We start from the raw sequence: 27,939 nt of genomic DNA on the forward strand, positions 1-27,939 counted from the left end.
ATTAATTATGGTTTTGGCAATGATTAAAATTATTATAACTTAAAGTCCTAAATAGCTGGCTACTCAAATGTATAGCATGCAAACTAAATCTAACTAGGCTTTTATTTTTTATAATTAGAAAATCGGTTTATTATCTGGCTGGATTTCAGAAGAGACTTCTATAACCTTGTAACCTGTAGGGTAAATTAGATTTAAATAGATTAAACATCTGAAAATAAAATGCATTTTCAGCCATTTTGCATCATTGTTTTTAACCTTGTAGTGTCTGAAAGTTAAATGGTGGTGTAACACTATATATAACTTGATTCCCAAGTCTGCCTGAAAAAAATTGCAGCAATTTTCAATATCTGAATTGAACAAACAGTAGAGCACTTACATGAGAACAGTAGACGTAAGTGGATTTCAGACTATAATAAGACCTTGTGTCTAGAATGGGAATCCTTTCCTGCACTTCTGCTTAATTATGAGTTCTTTTAGTGCTAATGTGATGCTTTAAGCCATTCACATAGAAAATGGACTAACTGCTTGATGAATGGAGGAACTTAGTTCCAGTCACTGTTCCATTGTCACAGATTTTGTGCATTTGTCCTCATATTTACTCAAATTAAGTTTTCATTGCACATCCAGGAAATGGTGTATAGTGTGATCCAAACAAACCAGAGTTTGAAGATTTAGTGTTGCAATAACTGGAGTTCTCCACTGCTGTGAACAATCTTTCTGCTACCCCCACCCCCATCTTGGGTGTCTGTACTAGTAAAGGAACAGTGAGTGGTAACTGGAGCTTGTCTGTGCTGTATCTCTAGGAAATGGTGCAGTTCTGGAGGATGGATAGGTTTTAAAACCCAAAGAGCTGTTCTTCATTTTAGTACAGAGCTGAAATTTTCCAGAAAAGACTGCTTCAATTTTTGTTGTAGAATTATATAGAACACATGAAGGGAGAACTAAAAAAACCCTAAGATTACTTCAATTGTTACAAAAAAAAAAAAAAAAACTATGAAGAAGCAGAAGAATACTCTGGGAGTGAAGAAGGTATTAGACATGTCTCTCTTTCATTTGGTCCTTACGGTAGTGGGTCTGAGGGTATAGGATGCATACGCAGTCCTAACAGTCACTGCTTTCTGAACAGTTCCAGGCTCATGTACAACTGTGTATGCACTACATGCCTTTACAGTGGACAAAAGCCTTCTTGGGTGAAGTTACTGTTAGTTGACTATCTTCCTTTATATCATGGCACATCAGATAAAATCTGTGACTAAGCCTAAGATAAAAATCATCATAATAATTTCTTTTGCCTTTTCTAGGTAACATTCAGGTTTCATGGATTGATGATACATCAGCATTTGTATCATTGAGCCAGCCAGAACAAGTACAAATAGGTAAGTGTTTCTGAATTTACTTCAGGATTAAGACTTGGCTTCAACTGGCTCCTGTAAAATGCTGAGCCAACAGGTCTGTGATTCTAATGGTGAAATTACTGACTTAATTCAGATGCTATAGAAGGAACTAAACTTTTATCTTTGCTGCAACACATGCGGCAGTGCTGTAAGCCCAAACTGGACTTGGTTTAGATGGTTTTGTGTTTCATTCCATGACCCTCTAAGTACCTGAACATGTAGGTAGTGAAATGGTAATTTCTTTGTTTAATGCAATATTTATTGAGGTTATTTACTGTTACTTTGCACAAAGCAAAGCTATCAGAGACTTTTATGGATTGCCTTCAAATATCCTTTGGACTGATATATATGTTTGGTTTACATTTGCAAGTAACAAGTGCAGTAGAAAGCCTTTTGGTGTATTGTAGAACCCATGCAAAATCATAGTCTCCTAGCAGTCTGGACTGATAATGTGTCTACAGTTTGTGTATTAATAATATGCAATCTCTCCAGACCTTAATTTTTAAATTTTCATTTGAACTTTTGAGCTTAGCTTTGAAAAAAGTTCGTGGAAGTAATAATGTTTAACTTTTTTCATGGAAGTTGATTGCGTTTGGGTTTGTTTTGTTTTTATATATTTTTTTTTTAATATTGCTTCTTGGTTTGGATTTTAGGAGAGGGATTAGTTTAAACAAAAAAATTTGTGCATGACTATATAAACATTCTTAGTAAACCCACATTCGTGAGTCACATAATTAGGACAGATAGCATATTTTACTATTTACAATTGTGCAAGGTAATCAAGAACGAACTATTTCTAGTAGAATCATAGAATCATAGAATCACTAAGGTTGGAAAGGACCCCTAAGATCATCAAGTCCAACCATCAACCCAACACCACTATGCCCACTAAACCATGTCCCGAAGTGTCACGTCTATGTGTTTTTCGAACACTTCCAGAGATGGTGACTCCACCACCTCCCTGGGCAGCCTGTTCCAATGCCTGACCACTCTCTCAGGAAACAAATTTTTCCTAATAGCCAGTCTAAACCTCCCCTGGCGCAACTTGAGGCCATTTCCTCTCCTCCTGTTGCTGTGGATGGGGTGGTTTGCGGGGTGCACTGGTGCCCGATGCCAAGGACCAGGCTGTGCCAGAAGTCACCCCCTCTCTCCCAGCAAATTAGCCTGTTGAAATGAGCATTTCTTAAACTTTATGAAAAAGCTGACTGAGAGCATAGAGCAAAATATTGTCTAGATATCATAAGAAAAATATGGAATAAATAACACTCTTGAGAAATCGTCAAGAATTAATCAAGAACTAAGTAAAAAAACCAGGAAGAAACCAACATCCCTGAATTTACTGAAAATATTGCTTCCAGATATGAGGAAAACCAGTCTTTGGGGTGTGGGTTTTTTGGATTTTATTTTTGTTAGTTTGTTTGTTTGAGTTTAGTTTTTTGGGTTTTGTTGTTATTTTGTGGTTGGGTGGTGTGTTTTGTTTGGGTTTTTTTTTGTGTGGGTTTTTTGGGGTTTTTTTTGTTAAAGATTTTTGGTTGATTATAGTTGGATCCACAAGCTCTTAGTGGTTTCTGTAGTTCTTTTGGGCATATATTTGAGGACTGACCTGTAATCATACTGCTCAGAACAATGACTGGAAGTGGACCATTATACACAGTTGTCTGGGATATGTTCCGGTAGTGTCTTCCCTGCTCACTCAAATGCTTGCATCAAATGCTGTGGAGCCAGTAAGAGCAGCAGTATACTTATCACTTTTGATGAAATGGCTGAAATTTTGTTGTACTTAAAGAGCTATCCTGCCAGAATTCCAATGATTAAGTTCTAAAAAGAAAAAATCAGATTAGAAAACCCACTGAGTTCACCATCATCTATCTTATGAAGCTCAAATAAAGAAGCTTTCAGGTTCTGGATGCATAATCAGTGCATCTCTCTAACTCCTTATTAACATCCTGTGAGTATTTATCATATTTCCTCATACATACATACCTCTGCAGAGGATTTTCAGGGCTTACCAGCAGCCTCTGTACAGCAAATGCTCTATAGCAGCAAGAGCTATTGTTTCCTCATCTATATATAGATATAAGGACCATATAACTTCTAGTGAGAACTTCCAGATAAAGAATTATGTCAAAATAAATGTGGCCCTATTTTAGCTAGCTCTGTACCTCAGGAAAGCATTGCTAGCACTTCTTGCATGTGTCGTCTTAGTTTCTTACCTCTGAAGCATTCATGATTTGTAAACTGTACATACTATAGCTAGCGGGGATACCAGCGCATCGTCCAGGGCTTGAGGGAAATGCTCTTCATGCAACAGCGAGTGAAGATTGGAGGGAATAACTTAGACTAAGAGTTATCCTAAGTAAAAATGTACTCTGACCTGTGCAATCACAAATGATATGTTTGTAAGTAGAACTTGTCTCAAGTGTCTGAAGCTTTGTATTTCAGAACTGATTAATCTTATTCAGAGTTTGGCCTCCACGTGTGAGGTGTAGGCTGAGAAAAAAATTGGATAAAGGGTTGGAATTGTTCCACCTTCTTGTCTTTCCAGGGGGATTTGTCTGTGGTGAAATGCAACAAAGTTGTGTTTTCTGCTTTTTAGTTTAGATGCCCTGATGTACAGAATATCTATAGGTCACTGTAAGTTTATATATCTGTGCCTTTTTTCCCATCCTCTTTTCAAGCTGATTGCTTTTTTTTCCTCTGTGTGGGACTTCCGAGACTATTTGTTTTCCGTAAAAAACCAATGTGTTCTATGCAATTTCATAAGCTGAAAGCCTTCCTAGAGGCTGCTACAGTAACTTCCCTACCACTATCACCTCAATTACTTGTTGTCTGAATGCTTGGCATAAACATTCACCATCGCTATTTTTTTAATTTTTTGTTTTGTTTTGTTTTGTTACAGCACCTACATATTGTAGAAAGAACTGACTGTCTGCAGAATATTTAAAATGAATCTTTCTGGCACTGTTCTGTGTGTCTTTTTTTTTTTATATACTTTGACAAACAGGGAGGCTTGCTCTGTGGCCTACGTAGTAGGAAATAAGTTATTTGTTTGAAAGTTCACATGATTATAGTCTTTCATAGATTTTTATGAAATCAGGTTAGTAAAATGTCATATAATGAAAGCAGTCAGCGAACCAAGCTGATAAACTATAGCAACCTCAATTATCAAAAAGCTCTGTGATTTTTACTGTAAAATCACTTAAACCTCTTGGGTTTTTTTTCTGTAATAAATACTTCATAAAATCAATTTTGTTATTCTATTTCCTGGTCTTAAATTCTTTAATGAACTGCTTTTGCAATAAAAGTCACTATTTGTACTTGTGATTTAGTGAACTGTGTTTATGTGAAGAATCTAGGAAAAACTAATTATGTGGCCTGTTTTTTAACCTGTTTATTTAAATATGTCTGCATCTTCTGGACTACATAAAAAGCCTTGGAGAACTGTCAAACAATACAATACAATGCAAGCTATTGCTGCGGACATACGTTTATGGTTACTTCAAGATGTTTCTGGCTTTGAGCTGGTATTAATATGTGTAGTTAACAAAGCACACATGTGCAACAAAAAAATTTATGGAAAATAAATGGATTGAGAACATAAGGATGTGTGGAAATTTCCCTGTATCGATGAGATGGTCAGATTTGCATTCTATGTGAGTCTAAGAACTGTAAAAATATCCAGACTTATTTTGCATCCTTTTTATAAGGGAACTGTGTGGGGGAAAAGCTAAGAAAATAGGATCAGTTTTGTAATAATCTGGATGGAGTGTTAGCTAAATTTTTTTTTTTTGAAGTCAGTTCAGATCTGGGAGGTGTCTTTATTTTTCAGTTGTAGCAGTCATGCAAGTACTGAATATTTGGCTGAACTAATGTGAAGTTGCAGAATTGAACAGCAGATAACTTAAAGACTGATCTGCAGTCATCCTTTGATGTACATACTCAGGATAACCAGTTGATGAATCTGGCTTGTTTCTTAATAACTTTTCTCCAACGCCTTTTTATTTTGTTCAGACTTGTAGATGTTTAAACAGAATTTGAAACACGTGATTTGTCCATGTTTCTAGTTTTGTGTAACTGTATTTAAGGGTTGTATTAAAATTGCGATGGTCTTCTGTCCTAAATACAGGGTTTTTTTCAATGCTGCTTTGAAAACTTAAAAAAGTTTTGCTTTTCGATATTAATTTTTACCTGATTTAAAAAGGCGGGGGGAGGGGATGAGGCTGGAGGAGAGGATTTTTTTTCCTTTGAATTGTCTTTCACATTTCAGATAATTAATTATAATTAATTTTCACGTTTATGCTTAACCTTTACGTCAAACAAATGACAGATCTCTTCAAATGCAACACTTTGTATAAGCCGTTCCATGCTGCTTCTGTTGCTTCTAACTCTCCTGGCTTCGGGTATTTTAAATCAACTAAAAACTTGTTCATCTGCACCCTGGGAATATGTTGGATTTCTCATGTTAATATGCATAGAAATCAATTTTGAGTATGTAGGTAATAAAATGTATCTTTTCATCCTCCAGTGCTCTTTAAAACAGTGTTCCTGAGTTATGTAGTATCATGGATGGTAACCATTAAGACCTAGTCAAAAACTGGTTGATAAAACATCGGTCCATATGCTTTTCTGTTTAAAAAGTATAAATCTGATTACCTGAATTAAACTAATGAGTAGTAGCTCTTCAGATTTCAGCTGGTAATCAGTAATGTGTATGTGGCCAGGAGAATGCACATTCCAATTTTTTAATTGTTGAAGAGTTAGCCTGAGGGACCTCTGAAAAAATAAGTAGGGGAAAGGGCAGTATTTTTATAGGCAATTTTGGAGCTGCTCCTAAGTTTCAAACTGAATATAGCATGCTTAAAACACACAAACCAGAAGCCTCGGGAAACAAGAAGCAAATCCCTTAACCTTCTCATTTTGCTGCTTATAATAATGTCCAAGAACCTTCACTTTATTTGGTTTTTCATGCGACTCTCATGTTGGCAAACTCTCTGATTTAGTATGAGTAGAAAAGGCTTATTCTTGTAGAAAGTCATACTACTCTTTACAACTAGAACATAAACTTCAAAACTTCAGCTTGACGTGGAAGCTGCATCCAGACAAATGTTAGTTAACCGTTTCATAATCACCACGGAGTTAGGTGCCTGTCATGTCTGTACGTGCAAGTTGTACCTGCCTATTTAGCGGGGGAAGATTGTTCTTGAGTTCGAGTGGGCTGTGTTCTCTGTGTCAGTCAGCGCTGTTGAACTGCTGTGTTGTCATGTTAAAGCCGATAACGAGTTTGTGAAAATGGTGGTTTAGATGGCTCTAATCTGTCGCTTTTTGCAATATGCACAGCTGTAAACTGATTTCCAAGCAGCAGAAAACAGTATTGGACAGTAAACAGGTCTATTTTCTGTTGTGGTTTGCTGTTCAAGGCAGATAATTAATAAGAATTTGTTAAATGGTTGATATTCCTTTAGTTGGACATCTGGGAGACAGAACTTACTGTTGCCAAATTGGACTTCATGTGGTCTCAGCATCTCTGCCAAGCATGGAGCACGTGCTTTTTAAGCGTGCGACAAGAGATAAAGCAGCATGCATGCACTCTTCTAGCTGATAAATACAAGAAACTTCAGAACAAACTTTTAGTGTACAACTTCTGACTTTTATGCCTTTCAGCTTGCTAGATAAGCTTGCTTTTGGATGCTGTTCACTTTGTATATTTACAGAGTTAGCTTTTCATCTGGAAAGGTTAGTATGAAATAAGTACTATTTCAGTGCTTCTCGACTTCCAGGGGTCTAGATTTCCTACAAATAGGCTGGAAATGATGGGGAAGGTGGGAGAGGCTTCAGCTTGTCTTAACTTCATTAATTAAAATAAAATTCTGGGTTTACTTTAAATTGACGTAACCTGAAGTATTTCAGTGTCTCAACCGTTCTGGGCAGTTAACTAGTTTGTGAGTCCTCAGTTAATGCGTTGTATCAGTGATAGGCTCTTGTTATTCATGGTTTCCTTGAATTTTGTTTCCAGCCAACTTTCAGTAACTATCTAGGTCGCTGGTCTAAAAAGAACCTAGATACACTCTTAAAGGGAGGTTTCTTTGGATGTCTTTGTACCTGTGGAGTCTTTATATGCCATCTATAATGCACCCTTAAGAACTGTTGTTACTTGAGGGCGGGTTAATTTCTGGAACATGGTGAAAGTCTTATCTTAGATTTTTGAAGCGCTTGAAAGTAAAATTGGGTTTCTGTTCTGAGACATCTGACATAGTTATATGTTAATGGAGATAATGGACACGTTTATCAGTGGTACTTCAAAAGTTTTATTTTCCCTTAGCAGCTAAGGCTTGCTTTTAATTCCCTTAGGTGCAATTTAATAATGTCTATGTTTTGATTATGAGCAACCTCTACAATATTTTAAGACCACTGGACTTAATCTTAATTTTAACTTGACAATCTTCCTGAGAATTTTTGCTTGCTGTTTTAAAATGCAATAAGTAAATAAATAAATTTAAAAATGCAATTCACTTAACCTGAAATTTTAAATACATATGAAAAGCAACTGCTTGTTATAAATGGCAAGCACTGGAATAATGTTAAGTTGTTCCATGTGTTAGTGCCCTGATACATGAGCTCATATAGAATTTACTGTGTGCAAGATATCTTTTTCCTCTAGTCATTGAGTAGACCAATGTGTTTAGACAGCAGGGGAGCAATGGACTAAAGCAGGTGCAGCAGCTGAAATTGTGATGGTCTTTCAGTGATTCTTGTTTAAATCATTAATCTTTTGCAACTTGTGAGTTTCTCAGACAGGGCTGGACTTCATGGTTTATTAGTGTTTTATAAGGTTTACTGTAGAACCTTCTACTTAGCGTAAATGCTTACCACCACAATTTAAAAATATACGCATATATTTGAGATTGTGTGCCTGTCAGTCTCTTCTCACTGAATTTGGGGAAATGGCAGATAGCATCTACTGTATTACCCAGATTCTTTGAAAAATTACATTTCGCATGACTCTGTTTCTCACCAATGAGATAATGTGAAATTCATTCCAGATACATACACTGAGCAGGAGACTCCTTAACATAGATCAGGGAAGCTGGAGTCATACTGCAGTATGTCTAATCTTAGCCATTACTGTCGTTTTACTTTTTATTCGAATTATGTGCAGTCTCGAACAGTTTCTCAAGTTTTTTGTGACTTCTCCTGTTGTGTGGGCCACACCCCCACACCCCCCCAATTTTGGATTCTTAAGATCCACGAGGTTTTGATGTTTTAGGAAAGCTTCGTTTAAATTTTGCATTGGTGGCTTGGTTATTTCTCATGTTAATATTTTTGAGTTACTTGAATGATGGTGCTTCCTCAAAATGGCATTTAAGATGAGAAACTAATAGTTGTAGTAATTGTAATTTGACTACCTTTTAATTTTATTTGGATTTTTTGAAATGGGTTAATACATTTCACTGCTTTTGTTTCAACTAATAAGGTATTTAAACAGGATGCGAAGGTTAAGTAACTTGAATTCTTTCAGTAATTAAAACCCTGCATCTTTAACAAAGTTCTAATCCTTAATAACAATCTGCATACCTATGCATAGTGTGAAATGTCTCAGTGGACTATACTATCATCTGTGTTCTTTGTCAAGAGAAATTCTTTTAGTTTAAAACATTGTCTAAGGATCCTTCCTCTTTCTCTGCCATGCTTTGTACTTGGCATTTTTAATTCTGTAAAACCATTTTCTTTCAGGTCACCTGTTCATTTTTCCATTTTCTCCCAAAAGGAGAGTCAAAGACTGCTTTTGATTTGCTCTCTGGCTAACTTGCCATCACTTTGCAAGGTGAACAACTGCTTTGTCACCACATTGATCCTGCTTCCTGCTCGGGATTCAGATGTCAAGAGAGGTGACAATCTTTGTAAAACAGTCTTTCCTAAAAGTCTATTTTAGAATCTGTATTGGTACCTTCTGCTGTCTTAGGCTAATACAGGAGAGGAAAACAGAAAGAGATGGTCAGCACCACGTACAAACTGGAGTTTTCAGTTTTGAGACAGCCTGCAGATAGTTGCTGTTATCAAATATAATTCAGAGGCTATGGATCCTCCTAATTGTTAAATTACTTTTCTCCATCATACTCTAATACACAGATTCCTTGGAGCAAGGAAATACATCTTCACCATCCTTAATTTGTGTTTCTGTGCAGTCAGTATGCAGCTTGTGAAATTAGGTATGGAGTTAGCTAACAAAGTGGATATATTTTGTAACCTGGAAAAGTGTCCTAGCATAGCAATTTGTTCTTAACATTTTGTACTTAATTCTGTACATCTGTCTCAGAACAAAAGTGTTACGAGTTATATGAGTTACAACACAAAAGTGTTATTAAAAGTATATGAAAGTTAAGATTTTCTTCATGGGTGCCAAAGAATAACAATATTTTACCTCAGTTGTGTTGATTTGTTTTGTTTTGTTTTCTAAACAAAAATTTTTAGACATCTAAATTTCTAAGCATGTGAAAATGACCAGTCAAGTATTGTTTATTTTATAAATGCAATGCAGATGATTTCAGAGAGCCGTATTTTCTTAGAGGAGTTTGAACTGGTGGTCTGTGTTGGTGTAATTGATAAAAAACCTCAAGTTCTCTAAGAAAATGTTGAGACTTGGCACTTCTTAAATACAGTACCTTCCAGCCTGTTTAATGTTTGGGCAGCTGAGGAGGAGCAATGCATCTACAGAAGCTTGATAAATTCCCTTGGGGAAGCGGGGGGAAACAGGCATGTTAAATAATTGAAAACTTGTTGAAGCACACTTATTTTATGATTGAATGCTACAACTTGTATTAAGAGACTTGAGACTTTCTAATAGTTACATGGAGGCTGCTTTCCTTATCACTGAATAAAAGACGGAATAAATCATTTTGCTGATATCTGAGACAGTCAACTGTAGTTATATTTCTGGAAGTACGTTGACTTTTAACTTTTTAACTTCTTCAAGGTTTTTGAATTTTTCTAAGTGGTGCTGGGATCCAAAATTATGCTACGTTTTAGGTTTCAAACAATTAGGCTCTGACTTCTGCATGGCTAAATTTTTTTTATGAGTAAAAGAAATTATAAGTTAATTTTAATTATCTCCTGACATGAGAGCAAACCAAGAGGTTCCCTTCATGATGCTTCAGTGCAGGATGATCTTTCATGCAGGATCTTTCATGAGATCTTGATACTGTGTTTTATTTAGTGCTCTACTTTTTTTTTTTTTTAATGGTTTGCAGTGAGGTTTTTTTTCTCTTTAACCTTCCTTGAGGACAAGGATCTTGAGAAGCACACTGATGAAGTGTCACTTCATTCAGCAATGCTGGGCAAGTCTGCTGTTGTACCTTGTGTATGTGCAAAAGTGTTTTGATGCGGCAGCACAGCTATCATGGAGAATGGAAAGCAGGCAATCAGGCTTTCTGTAGCTGAATTAGTAGTTATTTTTTACTCTCTTCAGTCACAATTGAAATATTTTTTTCAATTTCAAGTGTGCTGGTCCTTTTGGAGGTGGGCCAAGGATTTATTTCACAAAGGTTTTTTGTAGTACTATATAGACCAGTGCATGGTTCCAGCCCTGTTGCCAGCTCTGCTTCCTTGTTTTAGTCAAGGGATGGCCAAGTGAATGGGCTGAGATTAGGAACTAATTAGTTTACATGTTCAGATGGAGCAAAGAGGCTGTGATTGGACCAGGTTGAAAATAAACTGGGTTGACACTAAAGAAAAATGCATTTGACAGTGACTACTTACCCTGCATGAAAAAAACTGGGATAAAGAGCGAGAACTGGATAATGGGATGTAGGTTGGTTAACTTGGGGAAAACTGGTGCCTAATGGTAGCAGAGACAAACAATTTTAAAAAGGCCATAGGAGTACTGCCTTGCCAGAGAAAGTGGGAAACAGTGAGTTTAATGTTGAAGAATGTTTAGGGTTATGATAGATTGTGAGACCAATATGAGATAAAGACAAACCCAGAAAAGACTGAAGTGTGAAAAAGACAAATAGGAGGAGAGGGTATGATAAAAACAGAAATCAGCAGAAATGTTGGCTAATTAGTGAGAAGTCTTGCAAGTTCATGCATCTTGTTCCAAGAGAAGCCAACTGAGAGTGTGCCCAATGCTTTTTATACTGAGTCAACACTAGCAACTATCAGTAACTTTCATGATTCTAGTGGGAGAAGCTGGAGAAGTACAGTTAAAACTTCTGGTCCAACTAATTATTTGTGTGTGTAACGTTGTGATGCCCTGCAGCAGAAATTGTCCAGGTATGCCTAAAGGTCTGAAAGACGCATATAGGCTAAAGAAACCCCAACATTAATATTGCAATGCCAATTTCACTAATATTTACCATAAGATAGGTGATTTATGCTTATGCATTGATAAAGTCCCTGGCCATGTGATCACATGCTGTTTCTTTTGGAGAATTTTGATTTATGTCTTCTCTGGGAATATGTTAATACATTTGCTCTGTAGGAACCCAGCCCTGATTAGGTTGTCCACTGCACAGAGCATTCCCTTCCATTTAGGTTAATTTAAAAGATGCCCTCTAATTTGGGATGTTGAGTCTTTACTTCTACTCTCTGTTTATAAAATAGGCACATAGCACTGCTGCTTCAGCTCATGAGCCTTACTTTGAAACACTGGACAATGCCATGATGGAAAAAAATGCACATGCAAACATCTTATTTTTTAAATGGAGGATGAATAGCCCTAGAAGTCAGTAAATAAAGCTGTGGAACCATACAGTGAGTAATGAGAATAAAACAAAATACTGAATTAGCTGCTCTCTAATTGAACGCTGTCGATCCAACTGAGGCAGCAGTCTCATGTTTTAAGCAGTACATGATCAGATAAGACTAACACAGCATCTATACAGAGGTCACTTTAAGGCTTCACAGGTGAATTTTCACTTCAGTATTTCATAAACTTGAGTGTTTATTATTGCAGCCTTAATTTCTGTAGTTCTGTGTATTTTATTTATATATTTTTTTATCTACACAGTTCACTTAAATATTTGTCTATTTATTATGAGACTTAATATTGTCTGTGGCCGTCTGTCAGGATTTTGCTCTGCATAAGAGCAAGGACTTGGTGAAAGAGTATCTTTGTACACATTCATCTTGGATAGCTCAGTGTCAGTCGGCCTGTTTTACAGCTTGCCTAATAACTAGGGAAGATGCCATCCTGTAGAAATGTTTTTCCTAAAATAATATGCAATTACTATTATCCTACTATAAGACAGAAACTTAACTTTACAGCTGCGACTAGCATAATGAAATGCAGCCATGTGTTGTTGGTTACTAGGTGAGGTTTCTCACAGAAAGATTTCTCTTCTCTCTTATGATTTAAAAAAATAATAAACCCCCTAAGTTCTCTTCAGTTTGCTACAATTCACAAAGCATTCTAGCAACACATTTCTTCTATTGGCAGTGCAGAGCAACATAACTGTATTTGCTTTCTTTGGCAATACGGACAGCGTTTATAAGAAAAAAATCAGAGAAAATGTATTTTAAATTTACAGGGAGCTGCCTTTCAGTTCAAGACGGTGCAAGATTGATTGTAGCTGCGTGGCTGTCTAGAATTCTCCATACACCTTCATTTCAGTTGTTCACTGCATGAAGCAATATATTCAGCACATAATTTTTCATGTTAAATTATATATACACATATATATTTATATGCATATGCATGTATTTGTGTTTATGTGTAATATGAACGGGTTGCTATAAAATACAGGCCTTATTTCAGGAAAGCAGAGTTGTCTTTTGTTCAAAAGTATTGACTCTTACACAGAGTTATTTTAAAATTATCTTTAGGCTGCATAAAGATGATTTTTTGTTTTTTCCCTTAAATACAGGCTAGGTTTGTCACGGAATTAAATGGAATAGCCGTAACTTTGGCTCTTAGTTTATAGCAAAACAAATAATATGAAATGGTTATTGTGTTTTAACAAATCACTATTTATCAGATGATCTATGGTAACTATGCGCTTGACTTTAGCAAGTAAAAACATGCTTTAGTTTAACTAAACAAATTTTACCCTGAGGAATGTCGGCTGGCATGCAGTAACTCCAGTGAGCATTATTAATTCATTCATGATGCCTGCACCATAAATTCATGGGCAATAAATATATTCCTAATTCTTACAAACAGATCCTGTAACTTCACAGTTCGAAACAAATTAAAGGGGTGTGAAAGAGGTATACATAACATCTCTTTGGTTAGTACAACAATCTCATGAGGCTATTAATCATAATTGCTGGTATCTATTCTTGGCTTTAAAATTAAATATACAAAGCTGTTGCCGAGTTTTATGTATGTTTGAGAGACTTTGCAGCAGGAGCTGTATGCTGTGACTGGTATCATAGGTAATCGGTTTCACAGTAGCATAGCCACTATGCAGAATAGATAATCTCTTCTGAAAGAGGCAAAAATCCAAGTACACCCATCTTCCTCACCTCTTCTGACTTGTGATGCTGGAGCTTGCTATTTCTAGTGCTTGGGCTAGAGGTAACACAGAATACCTGTATTCAAGGTGACAACACTGCAACTAGAATCAGGAAGTTGGGTACACATCTGAAATGTTGACAAAATTTGGAAGTACGTAATAAAATCAGGATTTTTTCTCCAGTACAATTATGGTATTTTAAAATGTGCAGCTCAAGTATATGAAAAACAATCTGGTGTTTTTTGTTTGTTTTGTTTTATATTTAAACTGGTTTACTGCTTGGTTTACAATACTTTCCTTCAGTGAGTTAGTCTGAAAACAGCAGAGGACACCAGCTGACAGTCAGTTTAATTTGCTGATTCATCTGTTATAGTGATGGCTTTAGGCCAGAGCTTGGCTTGCAGACTAAAGGCTGAGAGCTGTGAAGATGCAGGGCTTGAAGGAATGTTGGTAAATTGTTGCTGAGTGAAGGCAGTGAAAGTTTTTTCTTTGTTTTTGAAGTGCTTCTAATTTTGCTTTGACAGAAATCATTCTACCTTGAACTCACAGTCTTTTTAGTTAAATAGAAACCAAACATTAGAAAGATACAAGGATGGAACAGCTGGATATTAGTGAAGTGCTGCTTCCACGGATATCTTGTGCAACCAAAAATGCAGCTCAAATAAGCTTATGTTTCACAGCAATCAAACAGAGTTTTGGCACAGGCTTTGCAAATGTCGTCTTTTCCTGGCAGACTTGCAAAATAAACCTGCTGGGTTAAGTAATGAGACTAAAAGGGAAAAAATCCAGGAAATCTTTTCTTGCCAACAAGCAATCTGGAAGAGGGTTACGACTCAAGAATTGATGGTTTCTAATTTAAAAGAAAAGTCTTAAGTAGATTTAACCCTTTTTGTATGAAGTCTGACTCTGAAAAGAATTTTGAATATCTAATTCAAACATACCTTGTGAATTTAGGACAGTACAGCATTTGTGGTTTGTTTTTTTTTAATCACTAACGATGGAACTAGAAGTTGTTTATATAAACAGAACAAATAGTTTACTGCCTTCTGCTTTTCAAAATAAGTTATTTCAGGAGAGGGCATGCTGTCATTTAAGTGTTTTGTATGTAACATCACTCTTCTTCCCCGTAGCTGTAAACACCAGCAGATATGCTGAAAGTTATAGGATCCAGACTTATGCAGAATATGTTGAGAAAAAACATGAAGAAAAACAGGCAAAGAGAAAATGTACAGAAGATAGTTGGAAGGAGATGGAGAGAAAGCGGTTAAAAACTCATTGCACACCTTATGTTTCCCAGAGTCGATACTACTGTGTTAACAGGTGAGACTTTTCCTGCATTGACAACTCTTGTATTTTTATTGCATTTTTATTAGAAGTGTAGCAATTTTCAGGTAGTTCATAACCGATAGGTGACTTGTTTCCTGTACATATTTCTTTGTATATAAATCAGTAGTGGTATATCAGCTGTCAAAAGATCGTAGGTAAAGGAGTAGAGGGAATTTTGTCACAAATATGATTACACAAGTTTTTAAAATATTGGGATCTTGTGTGCAGGTCAAATCACAGCTTCAGAGCTTGATGTAGCAGTACCTTTTCGTATAAACAAAATAAAAAAAAAATTATTTTCTTCCTTCATTTGACACCTCTGGCTTGCGTCATCTGGAAACTTGGCTGTCATCTTATACCCTTGTAAAGGCTGTCTTGGTTTTTGGATGACTTTCCGTGGTTATAATACTGCCACAGAGAAGGGTATAAATTACCATCTTGAGCAGTCCTGATGAAGTCGTCCTTATGCTTTAGAAACAGGGGAGCAAATGATGATACTTGCATGACTTTAAGCTTTTGGAGTAAAACTTAAAAAGCTTTTAGTTCATTATTTAAGGACAAAATTAAGTTAGGAGATGCTCGTTTTGATTCTGTTGCAGTGTGTTGCTGGGTGTATTTCTTGTTCCATTTCTACCCTTTATATTAATGACAGGTTTTGGATGTGATGGTAACAGCAGGCTTCTTTCTCAGTCATCTGTGAATGAGGAGGGTCTTCTAGTGTTAATATAATTGTATATTTAACCTGTCAAGTTACTGCCATTCATTCTCTCTCTCCCCCCCCCACTTCCAGATTCTATCAGCTGTATATAAAAAAAAGTTTCAGTAGAGTCTGTAAGTTACGTTTCTGTAAGGTGGTGTTTTGTTTTTTTGTTGTTTGTTTTTGTTTTGAGTTGGTGGTTTGGTTTTTTTTCCTGGTTAGACAAACCAAATGAGATGGTCATAAAACTAACACTGAGGTCCTTCCGCTTTATCTTTCTTGGAAATGCTATGATACATTCTAGCTCTCATTATATCTTCCTGTAAATGTTATCTGTCGTGTAACAAATATGCTAATCTTGTTCTGTTCTTCTCACTTACATGAGCTTATGATTTGCCTACTTTGCAAAATTAAATGCAGGTGTGTATTTTGGCTAGCTGTCAAATGTTCATGGCTTTTGTCATGGTGGGAATTCTAAATGCGTTGGAGACATGTTTGATCCCTAAAACCCATATGGGGGAAGCTGGTGATAAAATCCATATCAAATGAAGTTAGTTTAATTGAACTATTGTACGTAGGAAAACTTTGGAGTGCATGCTGTGAAGAGATGAGGCGCTTTAAAGATTGTCCTGACACTAGTTTACATCTAAACCTTAGGGTTTAGATCTATAATTAAGTCTGTATTAAGTAGTCTGAAAATACTTATCACATCTTGAGTCTCCTGCAAAGAAATACTAAGTCCTAGTTTTATTTCTACTAGAGGAGGTGTCTCTTCTCAGCATTGTTTTTTGGGTATCTCACAGATTCTAGACAGATGTTAAGAATAGCAGCTTATGGTTTGAACTATAGACAACTTACTATTTTAGCATATACTTTAGAAAACAGTAGATGTGGAAAGCTGATCGGTTGTTATCTGGCAAAGAAGTTTGAGGACTACTGCAAATGTATAATTTGGAAAATGGCTGAGTAATATTTTCAGTTAATTCTTTCTGTAAAATTATGATAATACTTCAATGAGTGCCTAAGGCACTTAATCTCCTTGAAAATTTTTAGTCGATTTTTTTCTAGTGTTGTAAAACTCCACAAGAAGCAGCCTTGGTTTTAGATGATCAACATTTGGATAGCAGCTTTTATTTTGTTGATAGAACTTTTTTTGTGATTGATGTTATATGAATTTCTGTTCTCTCATTATTCCATTAGTAAAGTGATTCGGTTCTGTCCCAAACTCCCTTTCATGCAGGCCTTTTGACATGTTTTTCTTAGTTTTATTTTTATTCGTTACTAGTTAGACAGTGTTCTCTTCTCAACTAATCTTTTGTAAACATTTTCTCTTAAGTGTAATCTGGTTAAGTATAACATGGAACTGCAAACCTTGCAGTCTTTCAATTCACTCGAGATGAACATTTCCCTTTTGTTTCCAGACAAAGACGTATCAAAAACATGTATTTATATTTTATATAGTGTGCATATAACCATTATAAATATTTATATAAAGCAATCGGGATAAACATATATGTACACACACATGTATGTACAAATATACACACATGTATATATGTGTGTATTTGTCCAGATTAATTTGAATCATAAATAGTTGAGCACTCAATATGGTGATGTATCTAGCAGCTGATCTCTTATAATAGCTTCATGTTACTACATCCTTTATTTATTTATTATTTAATAAGCTTGCTGCAGCCATTTCTGCCAGGGAGCACAGCTGCAGAGTAGCTGTTCCTCTCCATGATGACAATATATCCTGACTACTTTCTCATTCAGCAATGAAGTTGTTGGGTATTTCTTGTAAGGAACTTTTGTCTTAAATGGACAGGTTGGTAAGTATGTAACAAAGGTTCCTTAATTCCTGTCTTACTAAAAAAAACTATAGTCCTATATTATAGAGGAACCACTCATCAGAAAAGTTAATAGTATAATAGTATTAATTGCAGTTACAAGGTAAAATCACTTATAATTAATATATACCCTTTGCATGTAACTTATTACTACTGTTAGATATCAAAATTGATTTTAATGGAAATGTGCCTGATTATTAATATCAGGTGGAGAAGTAGAGGAAAAACTGATGCATTTGACAAAACTTCAAGCACTTAATAAGATCCCCTTCTTGAAGGCCATTCACTGTTCAGAACACACTTTCGAAACGAGCATGGCCTCCTGTGTATTACACAGCACTGGCTATGTTGTACTTAGAAAATAACTGCCTGCCAGCGCTGCTGTGACTGTTAAATGCATGGATTTAAGATCTTTTCCTTACCAAAACAGTGTTAAACCAGAGCATGATAAATTAAAGAGGGTATGTGATACGTAAAACTAGATATCCTGTTCTACTTGTACTTACTCTAATTTTCCTGATCATCATCTAGGATTAACATAGAATAAGACCAATGACAAAAGACTTAAATTAGGATGAAGTACCGTAAAGTGATACGTTATTTTGCCTTACAAATTTTCTACCTAAAACCAGGAGTGCTGCATCTTCTGTCAAGTCAGGGTGCTGTTTGTAGCACCACATCCTTGAATGCCTTTATTTTGCTGAAGATGGTTTATCTCCTTTTTGAAATGTTCATGTATTTCTGCTGATGATTCTTCGGGTTTTTTACAGAAAAGGTTGTTTATAGTGGTTTATTACTAAATAAAGGATAAGAATTGGGAAAAGCTGAGTCACTAAAGATATGGATAATAAATATTGCAAGTAAATTATTATAGTACTTCAGTATTCTAGTGTTATTTCAGGTGATTTCACCTGCTCTTGACCTGAAATGACTGATTTTAATGATGGGTCAGTAACTACTCCCAGTGTTGTTCAAAGTGGCAAGAGAACACAGGGTTTATGTTTTTCTTTAAATGAAATTTACTCGGAGTCCTCTATATATCCAGGCCAATTCAAGATGCTCCATTGTGATGGAAGTAAGTGGTCCTTTTGAAAGTAGGACATGCTTTTCCAAAACAGAAAATGTTTAATGCTACATGAAAATTGTTTTCAAATCAAAATCATCAAAATTGTTTTCCCACCTTTTGCCCCCCTTCCACTTACTGATTCTTTCAAAATAATTATCATAGTACTAGTTGGATTGCTGCTATTTAGCAGCCGAAATGACATTACAAAGTTTATGGGCAGTTTCATCAGGTGGAGTCCTTGCTCTTTCTGGCAGTAGAGTGACATATATATGTCCTTCACATCCTGTTGATTCATCAAATTGTGTTTAGTACTAATGTTGCTAGTCATACTGCTGGAACAAAAATACTGTATTCTTTGTTGATTAGGATTGTACTTAATAGGAATAGAAATTGAGAATAAAATCTAGATTTTCTGTTTCTACCAACGTCCTCCAGTGGCATTCATCCTTGTCAGGTTTGCCTGTGGGCTGGCATTAAAATAGGTCTGCAGAAGGGAGAGACTGGGGAAGGAGGACTACTGGAAACTGCCATCCTTGAAGAGGCTTGGAACCCCAACTACCATCATCATTGACTGATGTGAAAGCTATATTGTTTTCACTAAATAGATTTGCCAACTGGCAATGTATATAGGCTTTTGTTCTGGTGGGGTATTTTGGTGTCCTGTCCCCTCCCCCCCCCCCCCATTTATTAATGGATGGTGTAAGTCTCTGTCTCTAAATGGTTCAGGTATCCAAACTGTTGGGGAGCCTAAGCAAGTATATCTGAATCGGACAATTACTGATAGCTGTTAGTTGTTGTTTCATTCTTCCACTTTGTTTAGTTGTTTCTCAACAGACTGAGGAAATTGAGACAGAAATATGGACATATTCCAGAATAGCTGGTATAATTAGAAAACTGAACTTTGCTCTGAGTAGTGCTCTAACTTGTATATACAACCACACTGATTTGCCAGTATTGCTAAGTGAATAAATAACGTTGCTGTAGTCCTTGAATCTTATTTTAGGTCAAAGAAGAGTAAGACACAGAAAAAAAATCTACGCTTAGCCATGTAGAATCCGTGCAATGAATGAATGAATGTAGAATGAAATTAATATATTGGGAGAAATATATTTCTCAAGAAGTCAACAGTTCTTGATTATAAAATATATATAATTTGGATTTTGTGCTGCTGGTTTTTTGTTTGTGGTTTGTTTGGGTTTTTTTTCTCCTTAAGGTATCTGCTGGAAGAGCATAAGGCCTAAAATTAGTTTTATTCTGTACTTTGGTACACAGCTAAGTGCGCACTGAAGGTCAAGAACTTGTTTCTCTTCATTTGCAATAACTTCTCAAGAGTCTAAGTTGAAAACAATTAAGTTCAGCCATAACACCTTTCAAAAGGGAGCTTGTTCCTACAGTGAGTGCAAGTTCGCTTCTAAGAGCCCATTGCTCATATGTCTAAGAAATCCTGGGATCATAATTTATGGTTCCTGAGTTTTTCTTCCTCATGTATTTTTCAGAATATCTTTCCCAAAAGTAGAATCCTTACAAACTTTTCTAAACAATGTTTAAAAAAAAAAATAGTAGTTTTTCATTTTCTAAATGCTCTTTCTTCACTAAACTTTTTTTCTTTCCAAACCCAGTTTTTTCCTGTTTTACAATACTGAAGTGTGTATGTAGGATAAATAGTTCTATCCAGCTTTTTGGCTTGCATCTTTTTATTGATGGTAGTTGCGGTGTGACTCAGAACGATGATTTGTAAGAAATCATGCAAGAAGGCCTTCTGTGTGTGAATGTTTGGAGGAAAAGCCAGCTATTCATCAAAGTAAATGGTGTCTGTGCTCCTAAAGTGGAAGTAGGAGCATGAGGCGTAATCATGTGTTTCATGTTTGTTTATTGCCTTTGGACATCCCAGAAAGAGTCTGTTTTAAATTGCAAAATGTTCAGCTGAAAAAATTCCATTTCAAAGCCAAAACTATACAGCCAAATTTAACAGTCCTTTAGCTGAAAGCTTTTTGAAACACTGTAATTCCCTGCTATTATTGATTAGAAAGAAAAAAAAAACCAGCTCGTAAAGCTTTGTTCTGTAACTCAATATTAATTTTTTATTTAAAAAAAAGAACATGGCATAGATGCGTACAGCCCTTTTGTGTAGTTCTTAATGAAAAACTAAAGGTTTGTAAGTATAAAGCTACCTTTTTTAATTGGTTGTTCTAAAAGACCATTAAAATAGACATTTTAGTAGCTGATATTCACATATCTAGAAGTTTGTAATGGGAACTACTTTTTAATTAGCCCTTTTGCTACTGCATCTTTCTTATAGTCATGCTAATTTGATTTTAATATTGTCATTTGTCTTTCAAGGAAACTTTACAATAGCATTCCAGTCAAATGAAAATCTATGCAGTGTTATTTCAATGCATACTGAATGAAATGGAGCTCCAAGTTCATCTCCATACTGTATTAGTCAGGCTTCTTTCAAATACTACCTATGACATGAGCATGCAATTTTTCGTGCTTTTTATTTTATCAGCCTGTTGGATGGTAGGACTCTTCACTTTAAGGCCTAATTTAAAGTTTATTATATGGAGCTTGATGGTTTTCTCTACCTTTATATAATAGAAATGCTTTCAAAACTTCATATAGTTCCAGGAGAGAGGATGAAGTTAGCATGTAGGATCCTTCAATATCAAGATGTGTGTTTGAGGCTTAACAGTTGTATAAAATGTATTGTCTGTTGAGAATGCTTTACAAGAGCTTTCATAACTAAGAGAGTAAAAATTAAAACTAAGCAGGGATATTTGAGTTGAGTGATCTCCTCAGAATAGCAGCTAAGCCCGAGACATCTATCGTACAAAGAGTGAATACCTTTATTTACATAAGATTGGATTAGATTGACAATTTATGGCATTTTATAGTTAAGTCAGATCTTTTGGATAATGTAATTTCATGGTATACCACTTACTACAGTTTATTCTACTACCTTCATAAGCATTAAACAGATGTACAACAACTAGTACCTATGTAATAGTTATTCTTGACTTGTTCATAATCATATTTATTCTACATTTCAGTTTTACAGGTACCAGTACAGTGGGAAAGAGAAGCATGAGTCCTATTCAGGAAGAAACTGGTTCTGATGATATGGAAGAGGGAGAAGCTCAAGATCCAGAATATAATCAGACAGACTCCTGTGCAGAGTCTCTTCCAGATGGTAAAAAGAGAGCCAAAAAGTTCAAAAAGATCAAGACAGAACAAGTTCCAGCAGGTAAGCACAGTGTTTGTGTGTATGGTTTTCTATTCTGTTTGCAACTACCCTAGGGCTGAACAGAATTGAAGTTGTTGTCATGAATGTCTTAACTTACTGCAAAATAACTTATAACAGTGACTGACTCCATTACATTCACAGAAGTCCAGGAAAGTTCTTTAAAGTGAAGATTGCATCATACAAAAATTTTAAACAAAAAACAAACCCCCCCATAAATAACCTCCACCCCAAAACAAAAAAAACCACAACTCGCAAACAAACAAAACCTCACCTGAGACCAACCAAAGGAAGCAGGATGTAGTTGATTTCTTACTTGCTTACTTTCTTCCTTAAAATAAGGAATATTTTTAGCTATTCTTAATCTCTTTTTTTCTTTTTTTTTGTCATATTTTTTACTGTGACTTTCTAGTTAAGGTTACCCAATGTGTTTTGCCTATCATAAGCAAAATTGAAGGAATTCTTCAAGTAGGATTCTAGAGTAGATTTCCCTATTAATCCAATACTTTATCACAAAATGTAAGGTTAACTTAATGTGGACATGTTCCCGTAAGCTTGATTGGATGGAGTCATAGCATACTTGAATGCACATAGCTTGACTTGACAGATGTGTGTCACTACAACCTCTGTTGCTTGCAAATGAGTCCAGTTTTAATAAAACTGCCTGCGGCCCTGGAAGCTAATATATGTGCCCGTTTAATGAGCACTTGAAGACTATATATCCTGATAATATTGCAGTAGCATCCCTTATTTACAGTTATTTTTGAGATAAAATATTTCTTCAAGTTGAGAAAACAATGGAATGTCTCAGTCGGGTCAGAATATTATTCACCTCTAAAGTTAAGCCAAAACTTTGACAGTCTGCCTGCCTGCCCCTTACCACTCTTGTGGCACACGGCTTCCCACAGTGCTGTTTTAGGTTGAGTGCAGTTTGACCCAGTCAGACTGCTGCTTTACATCCCCTGGTATTAATAACCAGGCTGCAACTCTACTGAAACCCTTTCCTCTCTGGAACGTTTCTTGAGAATGTGTTGACTTTGAGACAACTCAACGAAGGAGTAAGCTGCCAGACAAGTGCTGATCTACTGGGCTTTTAAACTTACACAGACCCTTTTAGCTTTTTGGGTGCTTTGCATTTATGGATCACTTAGCTGTGGGGTTTTTTTTCTGGTAACAGTTGGCAAGATGGTAAGGAAAAGTGAGCGTGTTTAAAATCCCTTCCAAATATTTTGGACTGGTGGATCATAGTCACCCTTAGCAGTTCTTGCAGTCTTATCACATGCTCTGAGTAAGCCTTCGCTTATTTGAAGGGCTTACTGGACCATGAGCAGATCATTCACATTTCATGGACTGCTAGTTGTTGAAGCTTGAGGAATCTCACTTTCAGGAGATGCAGATTTTAAAAAGTAGAAGAAATAGTAGTGTTTTGTTGTAAAAGTGTCAAACTGTGGATTTGCCCAAATGATAATTTTTTTTTTTTCTTTCTTCTGTTATGTATTTTATAAATTTTTTTGGTCTGGTTTAGAACTCACAATGTAATGCTTGAAAAACCAATAGCGTTTTTAATACAAGTTATAACAGCAAATCTCTTTTTCTTCTAAAAAGTTTTTTTATGTATACATTAGTATATGCAATGTTCTATGTGGTGTTTTTAACTGTAGCCTTTACTGTTCTTTATTTTGTTGAAGACTCTTCACCTAGGTTGATGTAAGGGGTTCTTTTTTGCAGAGTTTAATACTTACGTATTTTTTAGCCAAAGTACTTTGAACTGTAGGTCTGACTAACCTCAGGCAGACGACAATCAGATGATTATGTTTTACCTGATATTTTTGCTATGTTGTGTGAGTTATTGCAGCCCGTACAAAAATAACATTAGGTCACATGAATTTAAACCTCAAAATATTTTATTGATATATTTATTGTTGATTCTATTTCGGCTTTTGTTAGTAATTTGTTGCAAAAATTGATTAGGCTATATTAATATTAATAGTTAAAACTTCATTTCAATCTGCTCTACCCACTTTTATCCAGAAAGTGGTATTGTATATGAAGCATCCTTTCTCCTGATTTGGTAGAGTAAAATCTTTCTTAGCTGATTCAAAAGTTGAGCTTGGAAATTGCGTTCTTCTTGTAGCTCAACAGGGCAATTGGGCCATGCAAGCATGTGCAAAATTACAAGACTGTCTACTGTAATTCCAAGTATAAAATTCATGCTCTGTATTTGGCATTATGGAAACACATATTATCAGTGTTAGTGTGATTCATCTTCTCCAATTAATTTAGGCTAGAAATATTCTTCACTGTCTTAACTGCATTAAACAAGAATAACTGCAAGTACACTTGGGAAAATAGTATTATTTAATTTTATCATCCCAGTTATTGCAAAACCAAAATTAATTACTTGAATTAAAAGTATTCGTTAATTGCAAGATATAATATTTACCATTTGGTTAAGAAACTTGACATTAACCTTTTTTTTTTTTTTTAGTGCCTACTCATAAACAATCTCTTGGTTTCCCTTTGTAAATATTGACTTGCCGGTAATGTATTTAGTGCCTCTCTTTAGAGGAGAAAATATGTCTTCGTGTTCTCTGAAAAAACAAAAAGATTCTTGATTTAATTTCTATTCCTGTCAGTGTTTGTATATTGAAGTCTTTAATATATTGTTCTGTGACTCTGTCTTTTAGGAAGACTCACAGCTAGTTCTGCTGGAATTTTTGAAGTCCCTGAAACATGGTAGGAAACAACTGCCTTAACAAGTGGAATTAATTGAAAGCAGTTGTGAGAATACACCTCTTGGAAGCCATACTTTATTTAAATAAAGTGGTGTTAACAAAGCAGTATGTGTCCTGAAAATCAGTTTAATTATTTTAAACTGTTTATTGAACAATCGCTGTCGGTTTTACTTGTGTGTATATTAACTAGCATATGATTCATTGTTGATCATGTGAAATCCTTGCTGTCATAAATGATGTTAGATTTAAGAAGCAAGACTAAATGTATTTTGGTCACCTACTTTGGCATGCTGGCTATGAAATGTACAAAAAGAACTGGCACTACGATTTCATGCGAGGCTGTTTCCTATGCTTGAGGGGAGTTACCACAAACCTCCTAATCTTTAGCTATTTTTTTCAGGCATTATCAATATGCTGTCAGCATTCTTGAAACAGGTAGAACTGCAGGTTTGCATATTGCTTTCTACCAGTTACTTGATCTGGAAATCTTTTTTAGTTTTCCATTCTCTATCCCCCACCCTCTGTGCTGCCAGTATTCATGTAAATTCCAACTTTACAACTACCTTATCCTTTCAAAAAACTGTAACTTATAAGTTTCTCAAACATTAATTTCCTGGTGGGATGTAGTTTTTCTCTGTTTTCATGTCTTGTTGCTGTTTTCACTCTTAAGTCTTGATCTATTTCTTCGCTTCTTCTTCCTCAGTTTGTGGGGGTTTTGTAAAAATGTTTTTTGGTACCTGTGACAAACCTGCTAACTACACCAGCCCTTTATTTGTTTAAAAAAGGATCTGCATTGATAGATTTCAGAAAATGTTTGATATTTAACATTTTTGTATCATGGAAATAAAAACAAAAGATGTATTTCCATAAAATGAAATTAAAGACATTTTCTTAGGAACTGTTTTTGTTTTATTTATTAGCTTCTGAAATGTTTTTAGTGAACTCTCCTTTTTTCTTCATAATATAACAAATTTTTTTGTCAGCCTGTGTTTAGCAGACCTTTTTGGTCCATGGACTCCTTTCAAGATATTTGTGAAAGGTAACCAAGAAAAGCAAGCCTGTTGTCATAAGATTTAAATCGCTGTGCTTTTCCCTTGGAGGGAGGCAAAGAGAAGAGGTTCTGCAAATCGGCAAGTTTAAATCCATTGCTGTGGAAGAATGGAAGATTAGGAAGGCTTCATCAGATTGTATTTACATTAGAGCAGGAGCCACTGTCATTTAAACAATGCAATAACCTGTTTGAAGGTATGCCAAAATTTGTTGTTTTTTAAATGATTGTGAGAGCTATTTTGAACCTGCATTGCAAAAGGGAAAATAATTTAAATCTGTGAAATGTGTGAAAAGCTTTATTTCTAACCTTGGAATACTACCAGGAGTAGTATAATTAACTTGTTTTTTTAATAGCAGCCGTATCATCACATTCTCACACTAAAATGTGGGAAAGAAGACAGTGGTGTTAGTGATGCAAGGGGAGATTAGTACCTGAACTCTTCTGCTCTCGAGGATCCAGAGACTTTTCTTCTCAGACTCGTGACCTTAGGAGTAAATACTTAAATATCACTTTTATCTTGAGTATCTAAACCTACTGCAAATTTAGTTTTCAGAATATATGCAACACTTAAAGAAAAATTCTCTTATGGAGATGATTCAGGTAACTTATATGATGTACTTTCCAAATGGCGGGGGGGCGGGGTGTCTGTTCTTAACTATGTATCCTAAAGAACTGGCATAACATGATTTGGGAGGGAGCTTAGAGTCAATACTTAAAAATCACTTTTATCTTGAGTATCTAAACCTACAAAGGAACTGCAAATTTAGTTTTCAGAATATATGCAACACTTAAAGAAAAATTCTCTTATGGAGATGATTCAGGTAACTTATATGATGTACTTTCCAAATGGCGGGGGGGCGGGGTGTCTGTTCTTAACTATGTATCCTAAAGAACTGGCATAACATGATTTGGGAGGGAGCTTAGAGTCATGATGTCAAAAGGATACAAAAGCATTTAAAGGAATTGTCAGAAGCATAGGTTGAGAGGCAAGGAAGTCTCTGCCCAAGAGCTATAGAGGCCCACACTGTTGCAGAGAATCCACCTGGAGTCTTTACCCTGAGGCCGTTAAGTTCTTTATGGTACTGACTTCACTCTTGAACAGTAACACTTACACACCCACAGGGAAAATACAACTCTTAATTGCATTACAATATTACCCCTTAAAAACTTGTTTCTTCAGAGTAGGCCGTGTATATCCTTCTCTAAACTACAAAGATTAATAGATATTCCCACTATTTCTACCCTTCTCCCCTCCCGAATTGTCATTTTGAGGAGCAGCACGTTATTTATCTCTACCTGTAATTAATACCTCCTAAGAAAATAGCAGTGTTCCATTTTCGAGTCCTGATACGTGTTTGATTTTACCGGTTAACACCTCGGTGACTGGTGACGTGGCTGGATGCAGGGTTATCATGTTTCTAATCCTAAGTTTGGGTGGAGAACTCTCAGGGGTCAGTGACAGGTGATGTCCGAAGAAGGAACTGGCCCCAGTGATACCGCATCTGCCTCGCTGTTCTCTGGGGTTTGGTACACTGACCTTCGTTTTAAATGAAATCATTGATTCTAGAAGGGAAAGAATGTAGCAGCTTAAATTAGATCCACATTTGTTTCCTAATGTATGTTTAAAATATGTGCATAGAATTCCCGATCTTTACAGCATTTGTTTCTGAAAAACAAAGCTGTCATCACTAGTCTTCATGAATGTGGAGATTCCTGGGTCTTGATCTCCGGGGGTTTTATTGTGCTGTTACTCGACTCCAGAGGTATGGCGAGGCATTGGTCTGGCTGCTTCGTCGTGGAGCTGGGATAGCTGGTAAGTTGCAGAGAGGCTATGTTTTGGCCCAGTAAAAAGTCAGATGCAGCTGTGTAATACTTTGAAATTTGTTTAAATTTTTTTATTTTTTACCCTTTATTCCTTTTTTCTCCCTGGAGGTGGGGAGAACCCGCGGATCTGTTCCATTTTAGAGCTGCTGTTTTGCTTTCTGTTTGGAGGAGCAGCGACGGCTGCTCCTAGTTCGGTGTCCTGCACGGTTGTGCCGGCGCGGGAGGACCCTCTGCTGTCCCTCTGGTTTCTCCTGGCGGGTGGGGGCGGCCGGGGCGCGGCCCGCCCTCCCCCCCGTCTCCCCGCAG

General features: G+C 36.0%; 1 protein-coding gene across 1 annotated transcript in view; it reads left to right on the forward strand.

Annotated features, from left to right (window-relative positions):
* LOC104623670 (poly(A)-specific ribonuclease PARN-like) overlaps positions 1-25,656 on the forward strand; it is a gene marked incomplete at its 5' end in the record, with an annotated part of 31,788 nt that extends 6,132 nt beyond the window's left edge. The window contains 4 exons of the mRNA XM_010290831.1: positions 1,302-1,376; positions 14,974-15,163; positions 21,833-22,026; positions 24,711-25,656. Of these exons, the coding sequence (XP_010289133.1) occupies positions 1,302-1,376; positions 14,974-15,163; positions 21,833-22,026; positions 24,711-24,763 (512 nt within the window). The remainder of the gene's footprint in view (positions 1-1,301; positions 1,377-14,973; positions 15,164-21,832; positions 22,027-24,710) is intronic.
* Between the last annotated feature and the right edge of the window lie 2,283 nt (positions 25,657-27,939).

Source organism: Phaethon lepturus, unplaced genomic scaffold (assembly GCF_000687285.1).
Source record: "Phaethon lepturus isolate BGI_N335 unplaced genomic scaffold, ASM68728v1 scaffold12337, whole genome shotgun sequence".
NCBI lineage: Eukaryota > Metazoa > Chordata > Aves > Phaethontiformes > Phaethontidae > Phaethon > Phaethon lepturus.